At 62.4% G+C, this 26655-nt stretch overlaps 1 protein-coding gene across 2 annotated transcripts in view; it reads left to right on the forward strand.

The window, feature by feature from the left end:
• Nucleotides 1-4744: 4744 nt before the first annotated feature.
• The window catches only part of CD247 (CD247 molecule), a 61651-nt gene continuing 39740 nt past the window's right edge, over nt 4745-26655 (forward strand). For both annotated transcript variants that reach the window (XM_036015308.1, XM_036015309.1), the window contains exon 1: nt 4745-4893. In XM_036015308.1, coding sequence (XP_035871201.1) covers nt 4836-4893 — 58 coding nt within the window. In that variant the 5' untranslated portion in view covers nt 4745-4835. The remainder of the gene's footprint in view (nt 4894-26655) is intronic.

A 26655-nucleotide genomic window follows, 5' to 3' on the forward strand; every position in this document is an offset into this window, starting at 1 on the left:
AGCGAAGCTGCTGACATTTCCCCGTGTCTCCTTCCAACCTTGGCTTCCGAGGAGGGTTTCAATATCGGGACGTTCACCCAGGAGATCGGGCTGCACCCAGAGTGCGCGTCATGCTTCTTTCGCTTCGTCACCAGCGGGTGTCCCTGGAAACTGTCAGGGTGGCTGCAGAATGTCTCGCCGGACCTGCCCTCTCTGGCCTGCGCTCGCGGCCTCGTGCTGGGCCAGAAACGCTCAGCAAAGCTGTTGGAGCAACAAAAGGAATTCTTGGGCCCTAAAATAATCCTTCAAGACAAGTCCCCGCCCCCCCACTGCCGTGTGGGCTGTGACTGCAGCGAGGAGGGGCAGCCTTCCGGCCACGGCGGGGGGGGGGGGGGGGCATCCCTGAATGGTCGCTGTCTCAGCGGTGGGGGGCTCTCACGGGCCCAGCCCGGGTTTCACTCCGATGCTGCCCCGCAGCTGGGGGTCCGGCTCCGCTGTTCAGAATCACGGGGCGGGGGCGGAGGGAGGGGGTGTCGCTGGAGAAGCCCTGCTAACGGGGGGACACTGGCCAGCCCGAGCCGAGTGCTGCCACCACCCTGCCTGGTGCTTCAGCATGTAAGTCACGTCCAAGTTTTCGCTGTTGTGGGAGACAGGACCTTCTCATACGTGGAGTACTGGGCGGGCCAAACAGTCCAGCAAAGAAAACACACACTTTTCACTTCCACCAATAACGTCATTGATCCGGGTGTGTGGAGTATGTGGGCTCTCTCCCGCTATCGGCTTCTAGTGGGCAGAGGCCAGGGCGCTGCTAAACATCCCCCAGTGCCTGAGACGGCCCCACGGCACAGGATTGTTTGGCCAAAATGCCAACAGGACCAAGAAAGTTCACAAACCCCTTCTGACACCTTGGGTCAGTCACAGCACCTTCTCCGTACACTGCACACATCTTATTTTTGTCTGCATTTCAGCTGTTTTTACCTTTCTTGAAGTAATAAAGCATAATACGCCCAAAATGTTGTTTATTTTATTCTGTCTTCAATATTACAATGGCTACACAAAAATTCACCAGTTTTTATGAGTTTTTAAACACGCACGCTGATAGCACAGCTGTCACAATGCAGTCTCACAAAACCGTTTCGGACGAAGTTGAAGACAATTCGGCGCTACCAGACAGCTGTCGAAGGAAAGAGCCGAACGGACTTGCTGGCCAACACGGTGTTTTCTGCACCTGTGCGTGTTTCCTTAGCGGGATTCCCAGCAGCGGGGAGAGGCTGCTGGCACACGTCACAAACGGCTCTGAAGAATTTCTGTCCCTTGGTCCTGTGAGTGGGTGAGTGCCCCAGACTTGACAGGTGAGAATGGGGTTAACTTGAGGTCACTGGTGACTTCGGACGTCGAAAAACCCAGCACATACTGCTTTTCTTTCCTTTGCTTCAAATATCCGTTGGTAACCTATAATTTGAGTTTTCTCAAAAATAAGAGTTATAGCCCTGGCCGGGTAGCTCAGCTGGTTCGAGTGTCATCCTGACACACCCACTTTCCAGGTTCGATCCCCCGTCAGGGCACACACAAGGATCAACCAATGGCCCTGGCTGGCGCAGCTCCGTGGATTGAGCGCAGGCTGCAAACCAAAACATCGCAGGTTCGATTCCCAGTCAGGGCACATGCCTGGGTTGCAGGCCACGGCCCCCAGCAACCGCACATTGATGTTTCTTTCTCTCTCTCTCTTTCTCCCTCCCTCCCCTCTCTAAAAGTAAATAAATAAAATTTTTTAAAAAAGAGTTGCTGGTTCCATTCCCAGTGAGGGCACATGCCTGGGTTGTGGGCTAGGTCCCCAGTAGGGGGCGTGTGAGAGGCAACCACACATGGATGTTTCTGTCCCTCTCTTTCTCCTTCCCTTCCCCTCTCTCTAAAAATAAATAAATAAATAAAATCTTTAAAAAAAAAGAATCAACCAATGAATGAGTAAGTGAAATGGTGTTTCTCTCCACTTCCCTGCCCGTCTCTCTAAAATCAATCAGTAACATTTTTTTGAATGTTATAATTGTTGGGGGACTTAATTTTATAGAGTGTGCTCATACATTACTCTCCTCACTCCAGGAAGGAGGTTGGGGCCCCCAGACGGCCCCCAGACGTGGGTGGGGGTTCACAGACGGTGCCGCAGACCCGGTCCCTGGCTCTGACTCTGTCCCTGAGAGCGCAGGGACCACCCGAGAGCTGTGGTGGCCCCCGGGGCCTTGGGAGAGGGGCCTGGCCCCTCCTGTCCACAGGGTTGGGGGTGGGGGGTAGACGGCAGAAAGGAAGTTTCTGGGCCCGTGTTCACAGAGCCCCAGACTGTGAGCAGCTCGGGGGGGGTGCAGCCCCAAGCAGGAGACAGGGGGCAGGGTGCACCCCCCCCCGTCTTGTGCGGCTCCCCCAGGATTCCAGGTGCTGGGGAAAGCCGCCACCGGATGGATGGACGGACGGATGGCCTCACCGAGACGAAGATCTGACACAAGCGAAGCGGCAGTGTCAGCAACACAGCTCAAGAACACGTCCCTTGTTGCTGGCCCACCCTCAGCAATGACAAACTTGGCATTCATCCGGGGTCAAAGTGCCTTTGTGGGACCCCAGCACCATAGGTCAAGGGGCGCAGGACGAGTCATGCACGCCAGCTAGTGGGGGGACGAGCACAGACTTCAGGCTGGGCTGGGGACCCCGCGGCAGCCGGAGCCAGCCCCAGCCCCTCTCAGCCAGGGTCCTGGGGCCTCTGGGAACCCCTCACATCCACGCCCAGGTGTGGGGTGCGGGGCGGGGGGAGTCGGGAGGTGGGAGGTGGGAGCAGTCCCAGCATCCCACTGGGTCGAGAGGTCAGAGCGCAGAGCTTCGGAGCGGGAAGAGGAGCAGCCCGAGTTTCCTGCGGTGCCCTCGCCCGGGGCGCACACACAGCTGGGGCCCAGAGCACCCTTCCTGGCCCTGAGCACACGGCCTCGTTCCTGTTGGAAGGCCTGACGATGCTTCCTCTTCCCATCTTTTAAAGATTTCATTTATTTATTTTTAGAGAGGGAAGGGAGGGAGAAAGAGAGAGAGAGAGAAACATCAATGTGCAGTTGCTGGGGGCCGTGGCCTGCAACCCAGGCATGTGCCCTGACTGGGAATCGAACCAGCGACACTTTGGTTTGCAGCCTGCGCTCAGTCCACTGAGCTACGCCAGCCAGGGCTTCTTCCTGCTCCCCTTTCTATGGAAGAACCCTATTCCGTTGTCTGGAGAGACTCCCTTCCTCGGGTGCTGGGTGTTTGGGCTGTTCCCAGTTTGGAGCCGTCAGGAATGAGGCTGCCACGCACACCCGTGTGCGAGATTTAGGGGACACACGCCCCTTCGGTGCTCCCGGCTGCATGCCTCGGAGGGGGGCTGCTGGGCCCCGTGACCGCTCGGCTCAGGTGCGTGAGGAAACGCCAAACGGCTCCTGGGGGGGCTCCACCGCCGCCCCCGCCGGCCAGTGAGGCCCGCGCTCCATCTCTCCCTCCCCCGCCGCCACCGGCCTCTGCCCCAGAGGAGCTGCCGCTGCAGCGTCTGGTGCCGCCAGCTCCTGCGGCTCTCCGCTGCGTTGCCCTGACGGCGGACGGCGCTGAGCCTCTTTTCCTGTGCTTTTCGGCTCTTCGCGCGTCTTTGGAGAAACGTCTGTTCAGATCTTTGGCTGTTTTTTTTTTTTTTGTGGGGTTATTTTTTTTTCCTGTTGAGCTGTGGGAGTTACTCGTGTCCTCTGAATGCTGCATCCTTATCAGTGCGTGATCTGCCGGCGTTTTCTCCCAACTACAGATCGCCTTTGCAGGGCCTCGATGGGCGGCCTTCAGATTTGAAAGTTTTAAAAATTTCGATCGAGTCCGATGTGACTATTTTTTCTTTGATTGTTGTCCTTTTGGTGTCCCGCCTGTTACTGTATATTTTTTTATGGTAACTTTGGAATTGCCTTACCTTGTTCTAAAGCTTTTGCAGGTGTTTTTAGAGGGGTGGGTTGATTAATTCAGGGAGAATTGTGCTCTTTTTGGGGGGGAAATTTTTATCCAAGGCCCAGCTGTCTTCCATTGTTCAGAAATGTTTCCCGTACTGTTGAGGGATGTTTTAAAGTTGGTGACACATGGATCTTGTACTTTTTATTAAGTTTATCCCCAGGTATTTATCGTGTTTATTATTGGAAACGACGCCAGTGCTTAAATGCTGACAAGTAGCAGAAGGGTCTGACATTGCATCTCCAGCTACCCTGAGGTTCAAATTCAGGTCAAGTCCAGGACTGCAGGCCGAGATCCGCTCCGACAGTTTGCTTTATGGATCGGGAGGCCGACCTCTGGATGTGCCGCTGCCACGCTCAAGGCCACGCAGCCAGCAGGTAGCGGAGGCTGCCTGGGAGTCGGGGTCACTGCACTCCGCCTGACTGAACCAGGGCCCTGCCGTCTCCCGGCCCCCCCGCCCCCCGTAAACACCCGAGTCCAGGAACACGGCCAGCGCCCGGGCACGCGCCGCCGGGAGCTTGCGTTTGCCTGGGGACCGATGTCGCCCGTCCAGGGAGGCATCCGGCAAACAGGACCCCAGAGCCAGGGGCGGGCGCGGGAGAGGGAGGCGGCCGTGAGAGGGAGGAAAGCAAACTGCAGGCAGGCAGGCCGGGGGGCGGACACACCCCAAACCCTCAAACCTCCGGAGCTTCCTGCCTGCCAGCGGGAGGGGGTGTGAAGTCGGGCCTGCCGGCTGCCACGCTAACCCGCGCTGCGAGGGCCCCGCGTCCCCACTTCCTGCGGAGGCCGCGCCGAGCGCAGCGGGCTCACACTCCCCGGCTCGCCCTCGTCCCGGCTCGCCAGCCGTCCCCCGGGGGAAGGACACCATGAAGTGGGGGGCGCTCGTCCTCACGGCCCTCCTGCAGGCTCAGGTCCCAGCGGCAGGTAAGGCCTCGGCGGCGGCGGCGGCGGCGGCGAGGGCCTGGGAGGAACTCTCCGTGCCCGTGGCGGGGGTGTGGGGGGTCATGGGGGGCCGGCGAGGACCCGTGTCTCCTCCTCCGAACCCCGTCCCTGTACCGTCGCTGGGCGGCCGGGCGGGTGGGGTCCGGCTCCCGCCTGTGTTCACAGACGGCGGGGTGTCAGCTCAGAGGCAGCGGCTTCAGAACACGCTCCCTTGGAATGTGGACGTTTCCAGTGGCCAGAGGGGGGGAGGACAGGGGGAGGAGGCGGGACGGACGCAGGTGGGCACCTGGGATGGGCCCGGGCTGGACAGGAGCCGGGCGGGATCGCAACATGTCAGCCGGGCCAGGTTTTGTGCTGCGTGTGCTGCTCTGGCTCCTGCGTCCCCTTCCCACCCCCCACCCCCCCACCCGCCACTGGCTCCGTCGCCGGGTCCCCCTCCTTCTTCCTTCGCCAACAGCGAACACTTCACACATCGGCCAGGCAAGGCCATGGCTGTGGCCCTGGTGGACCTGAAACCCCTCACTGGGCCGGGGACCGAGCGGGGTTAGCAAAGGAGAGACGTGGCCTCCTGGTGTGGGGGGGGGTGTGGGGGGGGTCCGTGTCTAGGCTCAGCTCCGTGCTAGCCCCATGGCCGGCGCTGCCCCGTGACTCACTCTCCCAGGCTCAGGGCCGCCCACCCCCACGCAGGTGGCTCCCCACCCGAGGCCACACAGCCTGACGCGCTGCCGGAACACAGGGGGACCAAGCGGAGGATGTGACTTGTCACGTTACCGCCGTGAGTGACAGGCCAGCGAGAGCCCTTGCTCCTCACCTCCTTCCAGTTCGTGGGGGGATGCTGTTCCAAAACCTTCCCACACCCCCCGCCCCGTGACGAGGGGGAGACAGCATGGGCTGTCCCGGGGGGCTGGCGCCGTGCATCTTACCGGGAACGGGACAGGCTGTGTTTGTGTCTAAAGAAACGGGAGGGTTGTCCCAAACGCCCTCCCTCACCTCCCTGTGGGACGGCGGTGGCAGGCAGGAGGCCACCGGCGCTTCCACTCTGCCCCAGGGACCTGGTGCAGGCCGGGCCCGGGGCCTGAGGTGTCAAGGTCTGAGTGCCTGCGGGTTATCGGCAGCCTCACCCCTGTGTTCTCAGAAAGGCCTGGCCGGGCGGGACTCACCCAGGCTGTGGGCGAAGGGGTCAGCGCCAGCCCGGAGCGGCCCTCCTGGCGTGCAGGGGACGAGAGGACCCATGACGCCTAGCAGCTGGGAAGTCAGTGGGGGCAGGCCCGGGGCCTCGGGCTCGGGGGACGGCCCTCGGAAGCTGAGTCACTGTGTGGCCTTTCCTCACGGGCCCACCGAGGACAAGGCCGGGGCGAAGTGGGCTCAGACAGGACAAAGGGAAGCTACGTGAGTGCTGGCGGCCTCCAGGCACGGAGGATAAAGCCTGCCCCGCAGACAAGCCGGGCCGCGGCCTCTGGAGCGGCAGGAGCCGTTGGCATTGATCTCGCCCCGACTCTGGCCAGTGTGCAGGGGGCGACTTCAGCTCCTTAGAGACACAGCTCAGGGACTCGTGTTTTTCGGGGTCCTCGCCCCACTGAGGTGAGGGGACGGGAAGCCCTGGCGCCCAGGGCCCTGAGTGCCCTGTGCTGCCCCACACCCTCCGCCATGGTCCCCGGAGGGCAGGCCGCCGGTGCCACTGGGCCTCAGGTTTCTCTCTTCTCCTGCTCAGTGTGGTTCCTTGCCCCCAACCCTGATTCACAGCAGCGACCTTCCACGGAGCCGTCTCCATCCGCATGAGCTTGGAAGCGCCTGGGTCGCTAGGGTCCAGGCAGAGAGTGACCTCGCGTGTCTGTCTGCATGAGGGGTCTCCCTGGGTGGAGGGCCGCCAGGCGGTCCCCGTCCCCAGGCCCTGAGGCTGGCGGGGGCTGGGATGACGGGCCCAGCGCCAGGTGCCGACGTTTGCCCGCAGAGCCCTCAGCTGCTCGGTGCCTCTGACTCCCCGCCCCACAGCCGCCCTTGCTTGTCCTTTGCCAGGCGAGGACAGGCAGCTGTGACACAAAGCCTCAGGAAACACAGGCTCCGGCTTGTGGCCGGCTCTGCTTTTGCAGGGGCAGCTGGAAGTGGTTGTGGGGAGCGTCAGGCCCATGACCAACCGTGCTGTCGCCGTCCCAGCTGTGCAGCCTCGGGCAAGTTACTCAACCTCTCTGGGCCTCCGTTTCCCCACCTCTCCAGGAGGGTAGCTTTCCCTGAAGAACTGCAGACTGAGAAGTGGCCGTGACATGCCTGGTAACACGCTGGGCAGCCCGTCAGTGGTCACTGCACCAGTGACCACAACGGTCACCTCTTGGCCTGTTTCCTTGTTCTCCGTGCCTGGAACAGGAAACGGAAGCCCACGGCCGGGGCGGCTAATCTGCTGTCGGTGGGGTGGCGAGGCCGCTCAGCACTTGCTCCACCCCCTTCCGTGGATTCTGAGCACGCCCCCAGCGGCACAGGACCCTGGTGGGCTCCGGCCTGGCCCGGCCGGGAGCCCGGGGCCACAGCGTCGGCCGGTGCCCCATGGCCTCCCAGGTTCGCTCTTTAAGACCCTCACTCTGGAGGGGATGTGCCCCCACTGCCCGAAGTGAAAACGCGCCTGGACGATGTACGCCATCAGTGGTTAGCTCGAGGGTGGACAGGACAGACAAAGCCCCCCACCCCCGCTGGCCACCTCGGGTCAGGGCGGCCCCGGGATTTGAGGCTGTGACTGGCGTGCGTGCCGTTTGCTCGGAGATGCAAACTTGTGGAACAGCAGGTCCCTGCGGAAACCTGGAGCTGGACGGCAGGGCTGCCTCTAAGCGGTGCGGGGACCGGTGCTCCTTCGACGGCGTTCTGGCCGATGGCTCATTCCCACCTCCAGCCCCTGGCTCTGCTGGTGGAGGCGAGGGGCTCCGCTTCCTGCAGGGCCTCTGGTGTGTTTATGGCCACGTCGTTTCCGAGTTTGCCTTTGTCCTCAACAAGTAGACGGAATGTGTATCGGACGCTCCCTTGTACCGTCGGGCCCCCGGGCGTGGCGCCTCGTGCTGTGGTCGGAAGGCTCTTCCGGGGCCGGTGCTTCTCCAGGCCGACGTGAGGGCAGGCAATCCACCGGAGCAAACGTTCAGTCAGTTTGGTTAGAAAAGGACCAAACCGCTCGCTGGACCCGTTCGCTGAGACCAGACGGGCACTGAGTCCCGGCCTGGAACCCCGAGGGCACGCACGTGCTCCCTGGGGACTCAGATGCCCCAGCCTCCTGGGTCCTGCGTGCGCCCCAGCCCTTGGGCCGGCGCCCGGGGCGGGGTCCCCGAGCAGCACATGCGGGAAGAAACCTAGACGTGTCCATCACATCAACTTCATTATAACGGCTTCCTGGGGAGGAGGGTCGGTTGGAGGGGCCGTGCTGGGACCTTTTCTCTAGAGGCCGGGGGAGCCAACCAGGTTGTTTTTGCCTGAGAAATGGAACTGCCGGAGGAGTCAGAGCGTCGTGCCTGAGTAGAGGGATTCGGAATGGTCGTCAGGATGGTTGGCGGTAGACTCTGCCACTGTTAACACTTTCTGGGCGGGTCGTGTGCAGCTCCCTGCATGTGTGTGTTTTGGGCCTATGAAAGTGGTAATTTCATATGATGCAACCGATGCATCTCCAAAACAAATAAATGAGGCCAGGGGCTCCTTCCTCGGACTCGGCTTCGACCCAGGGGCCACGCGAAAGAGAAGGCAGGCCAGCATGGTTGGAGAGAGCCGGTTAATGCACTAAAAAGCTAGTGAAGGCAACCAAGGGGGAAAATGAGAGGTTGTGGATTATAGTATAAATCACATTATTTAGGTTTACCCGATTGTCGAATTGCCTCAAAATATGAGGGGGGAAAAAACCCATCCTATTTAGTTTGGTCTAGGTTACTAAATAAATGTTCCCCATAGCTATTACCTTTGTGTGTGTGTGTGTGTGTGTAAAATACTTCATTTGAAGTATTTTAACAAAAACACCATAAAACTATTAGAGGAAGTTACAAAATTTTAAAAAGCCATAACCCTACCAGGCTAGTAAAAAGTGAAACTTTTTACTTTCATTTCTTTGTGTTCCATTCCAATATTTTTTAACAACTGAATACACATCTTTATGCAGGGGCTGCTATAAAACTGGTTTCACGTGCTTGTTAAAAAGTTCTATTACTGTTTTTCCCCATGCTCGGCCCTCCCGGCCGCTTTTCGTCGCCCCGTAAACGTCCATAGTTCACGCGCCGTGTTTCTCTGCTATTTCCTCGTCGCTGGGCGTGCGGGCTGGTTTCTGAGTTTTGTTATGGTAGCTAACCCTGCAAGAAAAGCTTTGTGGACGCAGCTTTAAATATCCCTTTTCGGTTACTCCTCGGGGAGCTAATTTCTCCGGGACTCGCGAGGGAAAGGTGGAATTCAGAGAACATTCCGCAGGGCGCTTCGGGCTACGGAGGCAAGCAATCCCGTGGAGGGAAGAGAGTTTGTTTTCCTTCCTCTGTGCCCGTCCAGGCACATTTCTGTCCTCCCCAGAGCAGGGGGACCTGGGCCCAAGGCCTGGTTTGTCCCCAGGCGGTCACTGCCGCCCGTCACCCCGCCTTCAGGGCCTGTGTCGGGGGGTGGCCACGCTGTGTGGCTCAGGGGAGTGTCGTGGGCTGGAGACACTGTCGGACGTGCCTCCATTACCACGTGTGCCTCAGTTTCCCTCCCTGCAGGAGAGATAGCCCGTCGCTTTCCCCGGGCAGTAACGGCAGAGCCCTGGCCCTGGGCTGCCTCCTTTTCCTTCCTTGTCGCTCAGGTGCCGTGTGAGTGTGGCCAGAACCCCCTTTGGCCTGTGGTCCCCTCACCTGGGAGCAGACAGAGGAGAGGGTCGAATGTCCCTTTCAGCCGCCAGATGACTGGGGGATGGCCTGGCAGTGGCAAAGGTTTAAGGACGTTTAGCGCCCTAGTCCCCTACCCTCTGGTGCTGGCTGGCCTGCAGCCCGAACCTCCTCCTTTCCTGCAACTCTCTCTCTCTCTCTCTATATATATTTTTTTTAAAGATTTTATTTATTTATTTTTAAAGAGGGAAGGGAGGGAGATAGAAAGAGAGAGAAACATCAATGTGCGCTTGCTGGGGGCCGTGGCCTGCAACCCAGGCATGTGCCCTGGCTGGGAATCGAACCTGGGACACTTTGGTTCCCAGCCCGCACTCAATCCACTGAGCTATGCCAGCCAGGGCTCTATATATATTTTTAATCGCTCACAGCGATTTCCCAAGTGTCCGGTGGGGAGCCTCTGTTGGGAATTCACAGAGGCGAATGTGAACAGGGACCTTCTCTGGTGTGCGCTTCTTTGCTGTGTGCTCGACCTGGCTGCAGATTCGCCGAGGCCCCTGGGGACCTGCAGGCGGGTCTGGCTCTGGGAGAGGGCCCCTGTGGTCGGAGGCAGACCCCTCGCCGCAGCAGAGACGCCGTCCCCCGCGCTAGCCCGTGAGGGTCCGAGCCGCTCAGCAAGGACGGGTCAGGCTCACGGGGTGGAAAGTCAGCAGAGAGCCGTGGAACCAGGGCCAGCGCCCGCCCCGTCCAGCCTGTTGTCCTCTGGGCACAGCCAGGGTCTCTGTTCACCAGGTGCTGCCGCCACCCTCGAGGACGGGGCTGTCCTCCCGCAAGCAGCGGCGAGGTCTCGGGATTCTCCCCCTGTGAGCGCGGGAGAGGAGCCTCTGAGGTTTGGTGACGCGCCAGGGAGGGGAGCGCGGCCCCCGGCCGGGCCCTCCGTCTCTCGTTCGGGGTGCCCTGGCGTCCTCCGTGCTGGCTCCCCACCCCGCCTGGCAGCCTGCGGGATGGCACAGCCGGTGACTGAACTCTGAAGCAGACTTCTGAAGGCATCCCCTCCACAGGCACTGCTTTCCTCTCCGTGTTTAAAGTAACAAATACGACGCTCGTGCTGAACAGCCTCACTGAGCGTGCGTCTCCTGCTGAGCGTGAAGAAACCCTGGGCTGTGAACCTGCAGTTGTTTTTCTCTGGCACTTCGTCACAGGTCTGAACTCAGGTTTCCCCTCACATCTGGTAAAAATCCGCATTTTCTGTTTTGCTCTTCATAACTATGTCTGTTTTGGAGCTTTTTCTGTTTGCCGCTCGGCCCGTTTCCATGAGCGAGGGCCACCCCACCACTTCCACTTTCTGCCTGGGTGGAAATTACACGTGTCAATCGAGATGAATTCTGCGTCAGAGGCTCTGGTCCTGAATAGTGGTCTGTGATCCATCTGTTCGAGGGGAGCGAGTCTTCCCACGGGGGGGAAGGCTGCGCCCCAGCGAGGTTCTCTGAAAGAGCGGAGGACCCCCTCGGAGGGACGGATGGCTGTAACCCCGTCTCAGCACCCCCGTCGGTTTCAGCCTGGCGCCCACACACGCCTGCCTGGGCTGAGCTCGGGGGGCACGAACCCACGCTGCAGACCGGAGCGACAGGAGCCGAGACGGCAGGGCTGCAGCGGAGGAAACACAGGAAGCGTCCGGGAGCCAGGTGCAGGGTGGGGCCCAGGGAGGCTTACAGTTGTTGGGCTGGATCCCGCACCAGAATTCGCCGAGAACACAGGAGCGAGCTGTGTCTCGCACACCCGCGGCTGTAATCCTACCTTTGCCCCACCCTGTCTGTGCCCGCGTGTGACTTAGTGCGGCCACCCCCGGAGCTGGTGTGGGGGGGCGCAGGGGAAAGGGAGTGGTCGGGGGCTTTTGTGGGACATCGGTGGGGGCACTGGCTTGTTTGTAGGGGCGTCACCTTTGTGAGGCCTTGGGGCTGGGGGGTGACCGGCATGCCGACTGACACCCCACTGAGAGTCAAACACACCCCTTGGTCTCCGTGGCAGCAGATGTTAGGATGCCCGCTGCACGGTGCCACACTGGCCACTCTCGCCCCGTGGCACCGTGCTGGCTCTAAGACGTGACCCGAGCGGCCGTCCTGAGGTAGCTCGTCCTTTGTCCTGGAAGGAGGCGGCCCAGCCAAGGGTCCCGTCGTGGGAAGAGCTGGTGCTCAGTCCATCCCGTGGGTTCCAGCTCAGGGTGGGCACTGGCAAACAGGTGTGTCAGTGTGCATGCCTGTGTGCTCTGGAGGGGGTGCAGGTGTCTGTGCCCCGGTGTGCACATCCGAGTGTGCTCTGCTGTGTGTGCATGTCCCAGTGTGCTCTGGTCTGCTGTGTGTGTGTGTTCTGGTGTGCTCTCTATGTGTGCATGTCTGGTGTGCTCTGCTGTGTGTGCATGTCTGGTGTGCTCTGCATGTGCATGCACTGGTGGGCCTGGTGCACGCGTGCACGCGCCTGTGTGCCAGGGGGCACACCCAGCACCTGCAGGTCCGTGTCTCTGTGCACTGGCGAGGGAGTGTGTGTGCCACAGGAGGTTGGCGGCAGCAGTTGCTCTAGAGCCGGAAGGGCAGATGCTGCTTCAGCTCAGAGCAGGCGACCTGGGTAGGTGCACAGTGGGGCCGAGATGTCACTGGGCACCTTCCAGGGACTCTGTGTGGAAGGGGGACGGGAAAACCTCCGTCCGAATCCAGCCTCCAGCGTCCGGGGAGGGGGCGCACCTCTCCAACAGCCTCAGAAGACTGCTCGAGACAGGAGGCCTGGCCCCCTCAGAGCCCCCACACCTCAAGTGAGCGGGTATCCTCCCTCCTTTGCATCTTCCTTCCTCCCCGTCCCCTCCAGCTAAGGTCTGACTCTGACCCCACCCCACCCCAGTGGAAACCCTGCCCGCCCCTCAGATTCGAGCCCAGAGGTGCGGGGATCTCCCAGGGGCCACGGTTGACATGGTTAGCAGGGGTTCCGTGACACAAGGCAGTGGAAAATGGTTGTTCTCGGAATTCAGGCCTAAAAACCCAACGTAAACAGTTCCCTACCAGGGGCCTTTTTCTGATGGGGCCAGCTGGCACATAAGCAGCCTCGGGGACCCCCGCCCCTCAGCAGAAAACATGACCGGCCCCCCACATCCCCACAGTGGCCAGCCTGTGAGTTTTGACTGACTCAGTCAAAAAAGAAACCGGGTGTGTTTCCTTCCCTCTGCCCTCGGAGCAGAGCGGCAAGTGACCTGCTCTCACGGCTCCTGGTGACCTACTTGGGCCATGGAGCTGGTGTGGCCAGACCAGAGTTGGTTTAATGTCTGATTATTCAGAGCATCCGGTCAGCCCCTCGGCTCGCCAGGGAGCCAACCTCAATCCAGCACCACCGTGCGCCCCGAGGCAGACCAGCCGCTCTGCCGGAGGTCGGCCGCCCGGCCCGAGGGCCAGGCCGGTGTCTCGGGCGTCCTGTGATCGTCCAGTGCCCGTGAAATCCTCCCTGGTCCCGGAGGTCGCGTCCTTGGGTTTTAGGAAAAAGTCTTATTTTGCTTCTCTGTGGTCTGGTTTAATTTTCGTCACTTTTGGAGCCTGTGCTCATGTCCACGCTGGGTTTAGCAGCAAAGGAGTGTGTAACAGTGTGTAACGGGAGCAAACCACCCGGCACTGTTTTGTGTTGGGCTGGAGAGCCGCGGAAATCCACCCCCCGCACCCCTTTGATTTCCTGGGATTGAAGAGACATTTTTGTCTTTTCCCCCACTTAACTGCGGGCGCCTCAAAGCCCAGAGCCCTGTGAAATACACAGATGCTCTCTGGACAAAACGAACCTCATCCGTTTCGCTGGACGGCGGCGGGGACAATGGAGATGGAGCCACAAAAGGCTGGCAAAGAGGATTATTCTTTTTCTTCCTATCAAGTGCGGGGGCTTCAAAAGAGCAGCTCGGAAAGTCAGATAATCCATCCATCCCCCCGCCGACCCGGCCTGTGAAATCCTCTTTGAAAACGTGGCGGCCCCCACCTGCCCGCCGTAGACGTTGTATTGTTCCGAGTTCCCATCCACGAATCCACGAGGGCAGGGCGATGGCTCGGAAGCGAATTCCTCCCCTTTCAACAGCCCGCCTCGCCCGCTCCTCCTGGGGGGGGGGGAGGGACAAGGGGGGCGAGCCTGACTTTCAAAGCGCTGTAATCTCCTCTCGGAGAGGAACCAGGAGTGGACGGCGAACGGAGTTCTAATTGCGGGCCCTCGCCCTCCACAGGGGCCCACGGGGAGGGCGCGGAGGGGGCGGTTGGGAGAGCGGTTTTGGGTTTGTGCGGCCGTGCTCCGACCTGGTTTGGGAAGAAAGTGCCTCTGCTGGTGTCGGGCTCCGGCCCTGAATGCAGGGTCTTGGGCGTCAGGCTGCCCTGAGCCCTGGCTTGGTTCCAGGCCACAGGCCCCCAGAAAAGTCCCGCCAGCCCTTTCGGGGGGCTCAGAAGGGCTCGAGGGATAGAGAGAGGACCTGGCTGTGCAGGCATTTCTTCAGTCGGGGTTGAACGTTTCCTGGCGGCTTGCAAGCCAGGAGTGATTTCAGTTAAAAAAAAAAGAAGAACAAATCTAACCTCCAAATTGGTGTCTCCAGTGGAGCGTGGAGTGGCCACCCCAGGGAGGCGGTGCTGTGTGCGGGCCCTCTCCACGGTCCCGTGGGGGCCCCCCATGGGGGTCCCTCAACCCCGGGGGCGTCTTCCTCCGTCAAGCCCGGCCCTGCACCATCACCTCTCTCCCCCGTCACCTCTGTTCCCTTGCGTTTGAAGGTTTAGAAAGAATCCTTTCAGAGGGAATATACCAGTCCCATTTAACGGCCTTTGGAGTTACACAAATTCAAAACAATACGATATAAAAAATTAGCACGGTCCCAACCCACGTGCCCTGTTTAAAATTCAGGGGCTGTTATTGCACACTCATTGCGGCGACACACTAGCCTGGGGTGTGCCAGGTCGTTGGACCCACACCTCTGGGCCCATGTGCCGGGCTGGTCCTCACCCACGGCCGTGGTGCCCCCCTGATTAGCTGGGCGGGGGGGCTGGGGGTACTGCCAGCGAATTTTACCTCCAGTGACGAGAGTAGGCGACAGAGGCCCCTCTGGGGGGATTCTCTCTGATCGGAGCGGGGCTGGCTGCACGGGGCAGAATCACAGGCCTTTGGGCCGGGGAGGGCAGGTACAGCTCCAAACTCCACTCCAGGTTTTACCAGGGACGAAGCGCTGGTCCCCGACCCCAGTTGACCCTCCCTATGGCACTTGGCAAGCAGGGGGCAGGGGCAGCACTGGAGCTCAGGACTGGTGATTCCTGCTGCAGCCATCTGTCCCTCGGACCGGACCACCGGGCCCCCGGGGTGTTAAGTGACCACGGCTCGCTCGGGTGGCTGGGCCGCGCTAGCTCGGCCGGCCCGTGAGGCCCGGAGGTGGCAGGTGGGCCGGGGCCCCGAGCAGAGAGTGCTCGTGTGCTCAAGAGGGTGTTAAAGCTTTCAGAATGCAAGGATTTGGCGGTTATCGGGAGGTACTGGATTTTCATAGAACGGACACAGTTTTGTTTTGTTTTTTTCTGAAAGAGAGACAAGCCCAGATTTTCCTGTCACTTGTTCACAGGCAGATGGCCGCCCCCAGGCAGGCAGGGGTGGCTCCCAGGATTTGGGAGCACTTCCTTTTAGGCCTTCCTGGGACAGGACTCCCCTGCCCGGCGGGCTGTCCTGTAAGTCCATGGTGTCTCTGACTTGCCCGCCGAGCCTGGCCGGGACCATGGTGACCACACGGACAGGCACCTGCTGATCCAAGGCCCTCGCAGCCAAACACGCCCCAGATAATATCAGGGCGTCCGCTGGGTTCGCCTCGCTGGGGAGGGAGGGCTGGGCCAGTGCGCGGAAATCAGGAACTTTCCTCTGTTGGTGTTGGCAGAAACATCAGCAACAGGACGAGACTCGGCGTGTGGCCCCGCTTCACACCCGCCCCCGGGCGTGTTTTCTGGGCAGGGGCCAGGGTCCGTGCTCGGGGAAGTCACTTTTTTGGGGGGGCTGGTGGACGTGTGTGCCCGCCCAGGGACGGTCGCCCCTCGTCGAGAGGAGTTCAATCCGTACGCTGTGACGTGCGCCGGGCCAGCCCCTCCTGGGGCGCTTCGGGTGGGGTCCGCACTTTGCAGGGGTGCAGGCCAGCCGGAGCCAGAGCTGGGCTTTGCCCCCCACGGCCCGGCCCCCTCCATGAACCTCGTTGCCTCTGGGTGGGGGTGAGAGGCTGGCATTGGTCATGACCTTGGGAAAGGGCTGGAGGTGAGTCTGTCGTGTGGAGAAGGAGGCGGTGGCAGAGGGCAGATCTGGTGCAGGGGGCAGTGTCTCGCCTCCAAAAACCAGGAAACGCCGGCTAGGGCTCCTGGGACCCCCCACGCCATCGCTGGATGTCACCCCCACCCTCAGGGGGGTTCTGGGATGGAGGGCCCAAGAGCGTCTCCCACCCATGGCCCTCGGCACCGACTCGGGGCCCTGGGCCCCTCCAGGCCTGGTTCTGACCTGTCTCCCCGGCCGGCTGCCCACAGGAGCCACCCTTCCCCATCCAAAGGGCCCGACTCCCAAAGGACCCGTCCGCTGCCGCTGCCAACCAAGACACCGGTCCCCACCCTGTTCCGCAAGGTGGGGACACCATGCTGCAAACCCGGGGGATGGGCCTTTCGGGAACACCAAGTAAGGAAGCTCTGTCTGCCGTTGAGCTGCAGGCCTTCTCGGGACCGGCTCCCCGGGCACGGCTGTGCGGAGTGGTCAGTCCCGGCCGGGGTGTGTTTGTTTCCTTGTTGTCTTAGAAACCACCCCCCCATCCCACCCCACCCCCCCCCGCCCCGTCAAATGGCCTGCGCTACGCGGCGTGAGGAAGGGGCCGGGTTGAACACTGTACGGAGCAGGCCAAAGAGGAGAAGGTCTCACAGGGGCTCTAACAAGGCAGCTGGAGGGGTGACCGGTGCATCACGGGGGGCAGATGAGAATGTGCAGGCGAAGAAGAAGGGGGGGCACCCAGGAAGGGGAAGCTCCGAGGGCAGAGGCCTGGCAGCCGCATGTGCACGCAGGCGCCCGGGACGGCCGTCTGCCCCGGGACGGGGCCCTCTGGGCCACCTGCCTTCTCAGCAGCTCTCACGGCCTTGTCTCCACGGCCACCGGGACGGACACACGACTGGGGGCTCCTTTAGCGGCCCTGAGGGGCGGGAGTGTCCCCCCAGACCGAGGGATCGGTGATACTTCACCCTTCCCAGGCTGCCCACCTGCCGCTCCCTGCCACCAAACCTCCCCCCGTGGCCTGGGGAAGCTGCGGGGTGGCCTCTCCGGCGGAGACCTCGGGGCGCTCTGTCCCTGCGGTCTGCCCTCCAGCTGCACCCGAGGGAGGCCTGGCTTGGCCCCGTCCCCCTGCAGGCTGGACGTGCGGGGCGGGGACCCAGGGGCCGAACTCGGAGCAGCTCTGGGCCCGCCCGGGCAGCCCGCCCCTCGCGTGCGGAGCGCCTGGCTCACTCTGTTCCGTGCGGGAACCTGCCCGCACCAGGCGGTGCCCGGGGTCGCTGGCTGGTGACGGTCCTCACGGACTTCCTCCCCTTCCCGCGACTCTCCCTCCCGTTTGCCATCACCGGTAACAGCCTGCCGCCGCCTGGGAGGCTAGGAAAGAGGTCACTGCTCACTGCAGCTCTGGGGGCTGCAGGTCCAGGATTGGGGGGTCAGCAGGGCTGGTTCCTGCCCAGGGAGAATCGGCTCCGGGCCTCTGCCCGGCCTCTGGGGGTCTGCCGGCGATTTCCAGCACCCCCTGACGGGGGGAAGCAGCACCCCAATCGGTGCCACCATCCTCACGTGGTCCTCCCTTGTGTGTGCCCCTGTCTGTCTGGGGGTCCCAACTCCCCTTCCCGAAGGAAGCACAGCCGTGCTGGAGCAGGGCCTCCCTCACGACCTCCTCTTCATGCCCTACGTCCGGGGGCCACCTGCCCGGGTGCGGGGGACTTCAGCCTCTGCCTACGTCCCACCCTCCGGGCCATGCCCCCCACCCGTGCATCCGGGGTCATCTCCCAAGTAAACCCCCCTTGTCTCGGGGTCTGCTTCAGGCAGAACCCAAACTGAGACGCCCCCTCAGAGAGGGTCCCCCAGAGGCACAGAGACACTGGGCCCCCGTCCCGGCTCCGTGGCAGAAACCGCGATTCGGGTCAATGTGTTCATTTGTCATCTACGATCACACTTCTCCACGTTTCCCCGCACCGTCGGGCAAAGCCGCGTCTACGGTGGCTCAGTCAGCCTGTTTTGCAAGCCGCCAGGCCCCATGATGTGGTTCGGGGACAAAAGGGGAGAGACGGGTTGACACAAGTAAACGCACAGGGGGCTTTGCACTCGGCACGACCGGGGGGGAGGGGGCACTTCCAGCTGAGGCAGGGACGCCATCGCCCAGAGCCCGGGCGAGGACGGAGGCCCCGCCGTGGCTGCAGGCCTGCCCGCGCAGGGGGAATAAGTATGTCACCAGGGAGGCGCCGCCCCGCTCGGGAACACCAGGGTTCCCCTGCGCAAACACGTCGCCAGCACATTCTGTGATCTCGAAATGAGTCTGAGCGGCAGTGTGAGCAGCAGGGCTGGCTCTGGGTTCTAGACGGTTCCCCTGCCTGCTCCGAGCCCCCTCCCCTGCTCTGGCTGGCCTGCCAGGCGGGTCTGCCCTGGCCGAGGGACCCCGAGGCCGGGGGCGGGGGGAGCCGAGTGGCAGCTGCCGGCCCCTCCTGCCTTCTGCAGGCCCTCCGGGCCGGGGAGGAGGGAAAGTCGGTTTCCAGGTCACAGCTGCCAGGGGCCCCAGCTGGGAGGGGGTGGTCCCAGCGCTGGGTGGCAGGTTTCACACGGGTTCCCCTTGGGAAGAGCCTCCCAAGAGGAAGGGGCCACTGCCCTCTGGGGCGTTCCAGGGTCAGTGGGCATTCGGGAAACTGGACAAGGGTCCAGCCGGGGCTTGCAGAGAAAGGCTGTGTGGGTGAGCCTGCATCAAGAATGAACTTTAATTCCAGTGGGGCCTGCTTGTTTACACACAGGTGTGCATTCGGGACTAGGGATGACCTCGATTTTCTCTGCCGTTGCAAGGGGTGTGTGTGTGTGAGAGAGAGAGAGAGCGAGAGAGAGAGAGAGAGGAAGGGAGGCCGGGGCGGGACAGGAAGGCGTACTAAGAAAGAGGCTGTTCCTGGGGAAGAGTACAGTTTCCACGACTCCTTTGCTCCTTCAGGTGGGCTCTGCCTGCAGCTGGAGGAGGTTGTGTTGACTAGAAGGGACCCTGCGTTTGTCCCGCGGTGAGAGAACGGCCCCTTCGTTTGGGGAGAAGGCCACCTGGTATTTCTGCACCTGAGCCTCTCCCCTGGGTGACCAGGGCGCCCCTGACCACGTGTCCCCCCATGGGGCTCTCGGGCAGGCCTGGCTCAGGCCCTTGCCCAGGGACACGGGGGTCCCCACTAAGCCCCTTGCAGCCAGCACCATGGATGCCTGGTGGTCGCAGGCTGCCTGCCAACACAGGACCCTCTGACCTGTCCGAGGAGTGAGTGGTTAGTCCTGGGAAAGCCCTGTCCAGGGCCACTCCTGTCCCTGTCTGGCCAGCCACAGCTCACTGGGAGGCTCGCTCTCAGCCCCTCTTCCACCTGCCCTGCAGGGTGCACCGCCCCCCCCCCCCTGCTGCACCCCCCTTCAGGGTCCGCCCCAGCCCTCAGTGATCCCCACTATGGAGCCCCTCACCACCGGCCCCTCTCAGAGGGTGGTGAGAACAGGGGTGCTGGTGTCACTGCCGGGCTCCGGCCCCACCCTCAGTGCCTTCCCCCAGTGTCATGTGGGTGGTCACCGCTCCTCAGACGCCCGAGGAGGGTGGGCTTGGCGCCCAGCACGGCAGTGCCCGGCCGGCAGGGCTCACAGGGCCGCCGTGTGCACTGCCACAGACGGCCAGCTCTCGCCACCTCCCGGCTCCTGCTGCCCTAACCAACTTCCCGTGTGGCTGCACTCTGCTCCTCTCCTGGAAGGTTCTCGCGGCAAGGACCCTGAGAGCTGTTTCTGGTGCTTTCCCCGTGCCGGAAGTATTCACCCCCGGCGCCCTGGCCGGAGAGCTCAGTGGGTTACAGTGTCATCCCGATATGCCCAGGTTGTGGGTTCGATCCCCGGTCAGGGAAGCAACCAACAAACGCATCAGAAAGTGGAACAACAAACTGATGTCTCTCCCCCCACCCATCCGCCCTCTCCCCCTTTTTTTTTCTCTCTAGATCAATAAATAAAAAATTTTTTTTAAAGTATTCACCCCTAGGTTCCCTCCAGCAAAACCCAGGGGTAAGCGGGGGTCAGCAAACTTTTTCTCCCAAGGCCCAGTTAGTAAAAACATCTTAGTCTTCAGAGGCCGGGCGGCCTCTTTTGCAGCTACCCAGCTGTGCTGATTCAGCTCAAAAAACCACCATGGGCAATGTGTAGCCGGTGAGCCTGGTGGCGTTCCAATAAAACTTTATTTACAAAACAGGCAGCCGCCCAGATGGGGGCCACGGGCCAGCCCCTGGTTCACAGCCACAGGGTCAGAGGTCAGTGGCTGGGGTCCGACCCACCCCCCTTCCCTCACACCCGGTTTTCCCCCTCGGCATTTGAAGGGAGGCCCCGACCCTCCACCCTCCATGTCTGCCTGCCTCCGCCTTGTGGCCACCCCACAGCCCTCGGTGGGGGGGACACCTGGCGTGCCCCCTGTAGGGCGCTGTGAGGCTGGCACAAGAGCTTAGCTTCCACCAGCGGAGAGCCCAGGTGCGGAGCCGAAAACGAAAATGACACGTTTGCAGGGGGAGCTCCTTGGGGGCGGAGCCCGCTCGCTGGGGGGAGGGGGCGTGAGCTCGCCGGGGTGAGCCGAGAAAGCGTCTGTTGTTACTTTACTCTCTGCCCGGCTCCGTTCTCGGGGAGGTTCACCCGTCACAGCAGTTTCTGTTCTCGGGAACTCACAGCCGACACGGCGCGCCTGTCCTCAGACTACCTGCCCGCACAGCCAGCCTTTCCGGGCAGGGGCGGCGGTTACGGGAAACCACGTGTCAGAGGGCCAGCCAGCGGCGCCAGAGGTCGGCAGACACCCAGGGACGCGGAGGGGCCGCCGCGCCCGCTCCCCCAGAAGCTCGGGCGGCCAGGAGGCGGTGGCGTTTTCTAGTTTAAACTTTGCAGATCACCCTTGAAACGGTGCTGATTTTGCAAGCAAACACCCAGCGTCCTGACCACTCAGGGGAGACACGAGCAGTTGAGCAGGAAAGAGCCGTGAGTGTGGCTCGGAGGGGCAAGCTTACTGGAGGACGTGAAACCCTCCATCGGGTGACGTCACCACCTTGTCACCTGTTAGAAGGCGGAAAGGTGTGTCATGGACCTGGTCTGTGTACTCGTGGTGACGGGAGGCGCTGTCCTCCCGGGAGCCATTGTCCCCTTGGGGTCACGTGGGAAGGAAGTCGGCCCCGACGCGTCCGCCGGGTGAGACAGACCAGGTCTGCCGTGCAGCCTGAGACACAGAGTGTCACCCAGGAGGGGCGGCCGGGGGCGGCGGTAGTGTGGGGCCATCTGAGACAGGGACCCCCTGCCCCGGAGGGGGGCACCCCTCTGTGTGTGGCTGCCGTCACAGAGGGGGACACCACACTCTGTGGTCCTGACAAGTGTTTGTAAGTCTGTCACTTCTTGCAAATGCAGAGTGCTGGGCGGCCAGGTGAGCTTACAGAGGGTCTGCGGTTCCCTCAAGGGTAGCTGCTGGTCGAGCTGGAATTTTAACCCCGTTCTTCCAGACCCCAACCTGAGGGATCCTCCTCCTGTGACATGTGGGTGACCGCCGTGCGGGGAGCTGATGGGGGGGCAGTGGGGGTGATCGGCCTCACAGGCAAGAACACACCGACCGAAAATTTGCACGTGGCTTCCAGTATTACACACACTTTTTCATTTTCTGCTTGGTTTCCACTTAGAGGTTAGAGTTTCCACTCCTGACGTCACCACGCAGAAAGGCTCAGTGAATTCCAGGGGCCGCTCTCAAACACGGCGGCCTGGGAAAACACGCCCGGCGTCCGCAGGCCGGCCGGTCCGACGGGGCATGGATGCCGTTGCCCCAGAGAGCCCACTGCTCGCTCTCGGGCCGTGTCAGCCCGGCGGCCGCGTCCCTGGGACAACAGCGGCTCCTTCTGGTCCCGGCCGTCTCTGGTCCACCCAATCCCGTTCTCGGCTGTGCGCTCGGGGCAGGGTCCTCACCTCTGCACTCTGACCCAGGCTGGAGTCATGGCATTCTGGCCCTGGCGTCGACCGGCATGCAGTGGGCCCACTGTGGATCCAATCATGTCCCCCAGTGTTACTTGGGGTGATGGCCCCAGGGCTGCCCCGTGAGCACGGCTCTCAGGATGGCCCACCCCCCAGGGGAGCAGCCCGCCACCCTGGGAGGCAGCCCCTGGACGTGCACCCCTCCCTGTCCCCCCCCACGTCTGCATCCCCGCCTAGATGGTGCCACGGAGGGTCAGTTTCAGCAGGAAGTGGAAGGAGTGTAGACATACGGGACGACCGGACCCCAAGGGACGTTCCGGCGGTGTCACTGCCTCGCCGTGTCGCCTTGGGCAGGACAGACCTGCCCAAAGTCCCCATCTCCTGTATGAAATGGGGGGGGAACGCCACCTGCCTGGGAGCGCGGGGAGAACGGGCGGTGGTTGTGCAGGAGCTGGGCCGGGCTGAGCAGAGCAGCCCCGTAAGAGACGGTCCGAGTTCTTAGCGACAAAAGGGGGGTGGCGTCCCTGAGTCTCCTCGGGGGCCATGCCAGTGGCTGACCCCTCTGCGCGGTCTCAGGGGTCTTCTGATGGTCCCGGAAGCACGTGCCCCTCTCCCTCTGGCTCCTCCGAGGCCCTGGCCACCTGGCCGCCCTCTGATGGCCCCGAGCCTCCCGGAACGGAAGGCGGGAAGGAAGGACGTGGGCTCGTGCTCGAAGAGGCCGGAGCACGGTGGTGGTCGTGCCAGCTGATCGGATCTGGGTGTGAAAAACAGCCACAGCCCCCCGGCCGCAGAGGGATAGGGACTGACGGGAGGACAGGAAGGCCGCTCTCGACCTGAGCATCATGGAAGCCACTCAGAGGAGAGGCCGAAGGATGAGAGAGGTGGTGGCAGAAGGCCACCAAGGCCAGGACAGCCACCTCTGAGCCCTGGGCACGCACGGCCCATCCGCCTGGCTCCCATCGCCCTCGGCAGCTCGGTCCAAGCCAGGCCCCAGGAGGGGTACCGGGCCGGGACGGCCCTAGGTGAAAGGCAGAGGGCGTGTTTTCAGCAGCGCTGGTCTGTGCCAGGTAAAGGGCCTGGAAGGTTCCTTCTGTCCCAGTTTCTTTATTGCGCTGGCTCTGAGGAAGGAGGTGGCAGAACCACGAGGCCACGCAGGCTGAGCCGGAAGACCCTGCCAGCAGCACTCAGGACGGGCCCCCTTCCACGGGGAGCTCTCAGCTTGGGGCAGTGGAGGGTGGGTGACTCCAGCTTGCACCCCAGGACTGGCTCCCAGCCCCCGACTCTTCCTGCTGGGCCGGGCCACCACTGTCACTGTGTCTTATTTGGGCTCAAAGTTCTAGAGAAACAAGCCTTTGGAGGTCAGTGCTGTTTCCAAACCAAATACCAGCCGTCTCCACCCTCCGAGTGCCCGTGTTTATTCGGTGCTGCCCCTCAAGGCAATGATCTGCCACCGGGAAAGGCTCCCCCGCCGCGGGGACGGAGGCAAGCGAGACGCACACTCAGGGTGACTGACGCCAGCCATTCCAGACCGGACTGGCTGCCTCTCCTGCTCTTCCAACCAGAAGCACACGCACTTGAGAAGATCCTATTTTCCATGTTTCAGCGATTACAAGGTCAAAGCATGCTCCTTGTGGGAAACTTGGAATGTGTAAGAAAGAACAGAGAAGGAGCAAAAGTTGTTTTTAAAACCTGCGTCGCCTGGGCTCATCGGTGTGTTGGTGACCCTCCCGGGTTTGACCGCACTCGTGTCAGGGTCTGGAACTGCGTGTCCCACTTCAAGATTCGTCCCGACCGATCTCCCTGTGGCGAATGTTTCTCTGCACCCACGGTCCCCGTGCCCCCAAGCGGCCGGTTGTCACCCACCCTGCCGGCTGTCTGACCGCAGGCGGCTGCGCACTTGGACGCACTCTGGACGGGGCGGCTGTGGACACCCCCGTGCGTGTATCTGTGCCCACACCCGGGTTATTTCCTTGGGAGACGCTGCTGCCGGGAGAATTGCTAGGTGCCGCCTCTCGGCCCCCAGGACACCCCGCTCATTGGCTGCCCTGGGAGCGCCCCTGTTAGCCCAGCTCCCCCGGGACCCAGCTGCCCCGCGGCAGGACGGAGCTTCAGGGCGGAGTGGGCTGGAACCCTGTCCCTCAGGGTTCCCGGGCGAACCACCGCTTTTGAGCAGAACTGTAGCCAGGGAGGCCTAGGTTCCGGCCTGGGAGGGCGGATAGAGGGGGGCGGCTCGGGGGAGGGGCGTGCAGGGCTCCCGAGATGCCGCCGCCCACGCAGGCCCAGCCCAGGAGCAGCGGTCAGAGCCGGGGGTTACTTCAAGGTTGTCCAGGCAGCTGTCCCTCAGTCGTGTCTTGGGAGAGGGGTGGGGTGAGGGGGGACGACACATGGAGACCTCTGGGAACGCTTCTGTGATGAACAGCTCACTCCCTGACCCCTTTCTGCTTTATTTCAATGTTCTTGCCACATTAAAAAAAACAGCAAAACAAAACCAAACCCACCACTGATGCTACAGTGATGCTACTCACTGATTTATTTGTTCAACAACTATTCACGGAGGGTCTTCAGGAACGGCTCTGGGGTCTGGGGTCAGGGCGACGCCGCCCCCCACTCCGCCGTGTAATGAACTCCCACCCGGGCTGAGCCGCCCCGCCCACCGTGGCACTCACTCCCCGCAGCACCCCATCAGGTGACGGCCCCCCTTCTCAGATGCGGAAACTTGGGCTCAGCTCAGGGGCTGCACAGCTGCTGGCAAGCAGCCAGCCTGGGTTCAAACCAGGCCTGTCCGCATTCCTCTCCACGACGTTGCCGGGAAACTTTCCGGACCCTGGACCTGGACAGCTGCTGTGAGACGGCACGAGGGTCCGCTGCGGCCCCTCAGGCGGCCCTGGGCCCGGTCCTCTCTCCTCAGGGTCTGTCCTGAGTGGCAGGACCCCCCGCTGCTCTGAGGACCCGAGAACCCAGCGGGAAGAACCGAACTCCAGCCCCGCCAGGCCAAGCCACCGAGCTCTCTGGACCCCGCCGTCGGTACCGCGGAGCCAGGCCCGGGACCGGGTCTCCAACGCCCTTGCCTTCAGCGCCGCAAGCCAGGGAGCGCCGGGCCTGACCTGGCCGTGGCCTTGCCCCTCACGTGTGGTTCTGGACGAGACCTGAACACTGGACACTGGTCGCCCCCGTCACTGTTCCTCTGCGAGGTGGCGCTCCTGCCTGCCGGGAAACCCACGGTCCGTGTCCGAGTCCAGGGGCACAGGCAGGGGGGAAGCACAGGGCGGAACAGAACCGGGACCGCGCCGTGCCTGGGGACAGCGCCCTCCTCGGGTCACCACCGCCCCACACAGAGCCGAGGAGGGGGTGGCAGGGTGGAGAGGTGGCTCCCGAGTCCACGTGCAGCCCGGGGAGCCGCGTGGTTTCTCCCACGGCCCGGCCCACGCCGTGCGTGCAGAGCGGCCATTGTGTTCCATGAACTCCGGACCCTCAAGCCAACCCGGCGCAGTCGCCAGAATATTCCGAACACCCGCCACCCGCCAGGTAGCAGGAGAACACCTGAGCCTTTTGGAAAGGAAACCAAGCTGATCAGGCCCAGCACCTGAGGCCTCTCAGCCTGCTGTCCGCCCCACGTCACGTGGGCCGCACAGACGTCATCGGCAAGGCTCCTCCCACCCCACACGCGGCCCCTCTGGACCGGGACCTGCACGCCAGCTGGGAGCAGGGCTCGCGTCCTCGGTGCCCAGCCAGGCTTCGCCCCCCCACCTCCCCACCCCTGCTCCCTGCTGGCGTGTGTTGTCACTGGGCCCCTGAGTAGGGAGAGGGCGAGGAATGGGAGGAGGAGGAGGAGGGAAGAGAACCTGCAGAAAATACAGCAACCACACTGTATCTCTGGGCTGGGCTCCAAAGGCCAACAGTCAAGGTCAAATCCCTGCTCCGCCGTAGCCTTGCCGTGTGACCTTGGACAAGGGACTCAACCTCTCTCAGCCCTGGCGTCTCCATCAGTAAAAGGAGCCCTGGGACCTGTCTCCTGGTGGCTGATGGGAGGACCCAAAGGGATAACCCAGGGTCCCCGCCCAAATGCAGGCAGCCCCGAGCCCAGCTGTGTGGTCACTGTTTCTCGTGTGGTGCTCCCTCTGTGGGGCGGGGGAGAAGGGAGGAGAAGGGAGACAAAGAGGAGACAAATAAGGAAGGTGGGGTGGGGTGGGGTGGGGGGAGGCAGTGGGGTCCTGTTCACCAGCCCCGAAGCAGGCGACATATACGTTGTCCAAAAACCACCCGCCCCTCCCCGCTGCCCCCCTCTCTCCCTGCAGACCCAGCAGCCCAGAAAGCAGCCTTCTAGAATGGCAGGGCGGGCTCCTCCTGGCTGACGCCTAGGCCAGGCCACTGTCCAGCCCACCTGACCCCAGCGGGGGGGTTCCCTTTGAGACAGAGCTGAGTGGTTCCCACCTCCCACGGGGGATGAGCTGTCAGTTCAGGAAGGAGGTTTGGGGGAGCGGAGGGCCCCCCACCCAAGGCTCACCCTGGCCCGGGAGGTTGTTTATGATCTGAAGCTGAACCCAACAGCCCACGCCCCGGAGAGGAAAGCTCCCCTCCCTGTGTGGTGGGAGGCTTTGCAGCCACTCGCTGGCCTCGAGTTCTCCTGTTTGTCCTGGTACACACCAGCTTCTGAGTCCTGCAGGCCGTGGCCCGCCTTCACCGCTGAAGCCAGTGGGAACATGCCGGACTCACGAGA

Source organism: Phyllostomus discolor, chromosome 14, assembly GCF_004126475.2.
Source record: "Phyllostomus discolor isolate MPI-MPIP mPhyDis1 chromosome 14, mPhyDis1.pri.v3, whole genome shotgun sequence".
Classification (NCBI taxonomy): Eukaryota; Metazoa; Chordata; class Mammalia; order Chiroptera; family Phyllostomidae; genus Phyllostomus; species Phyllostomus discolor.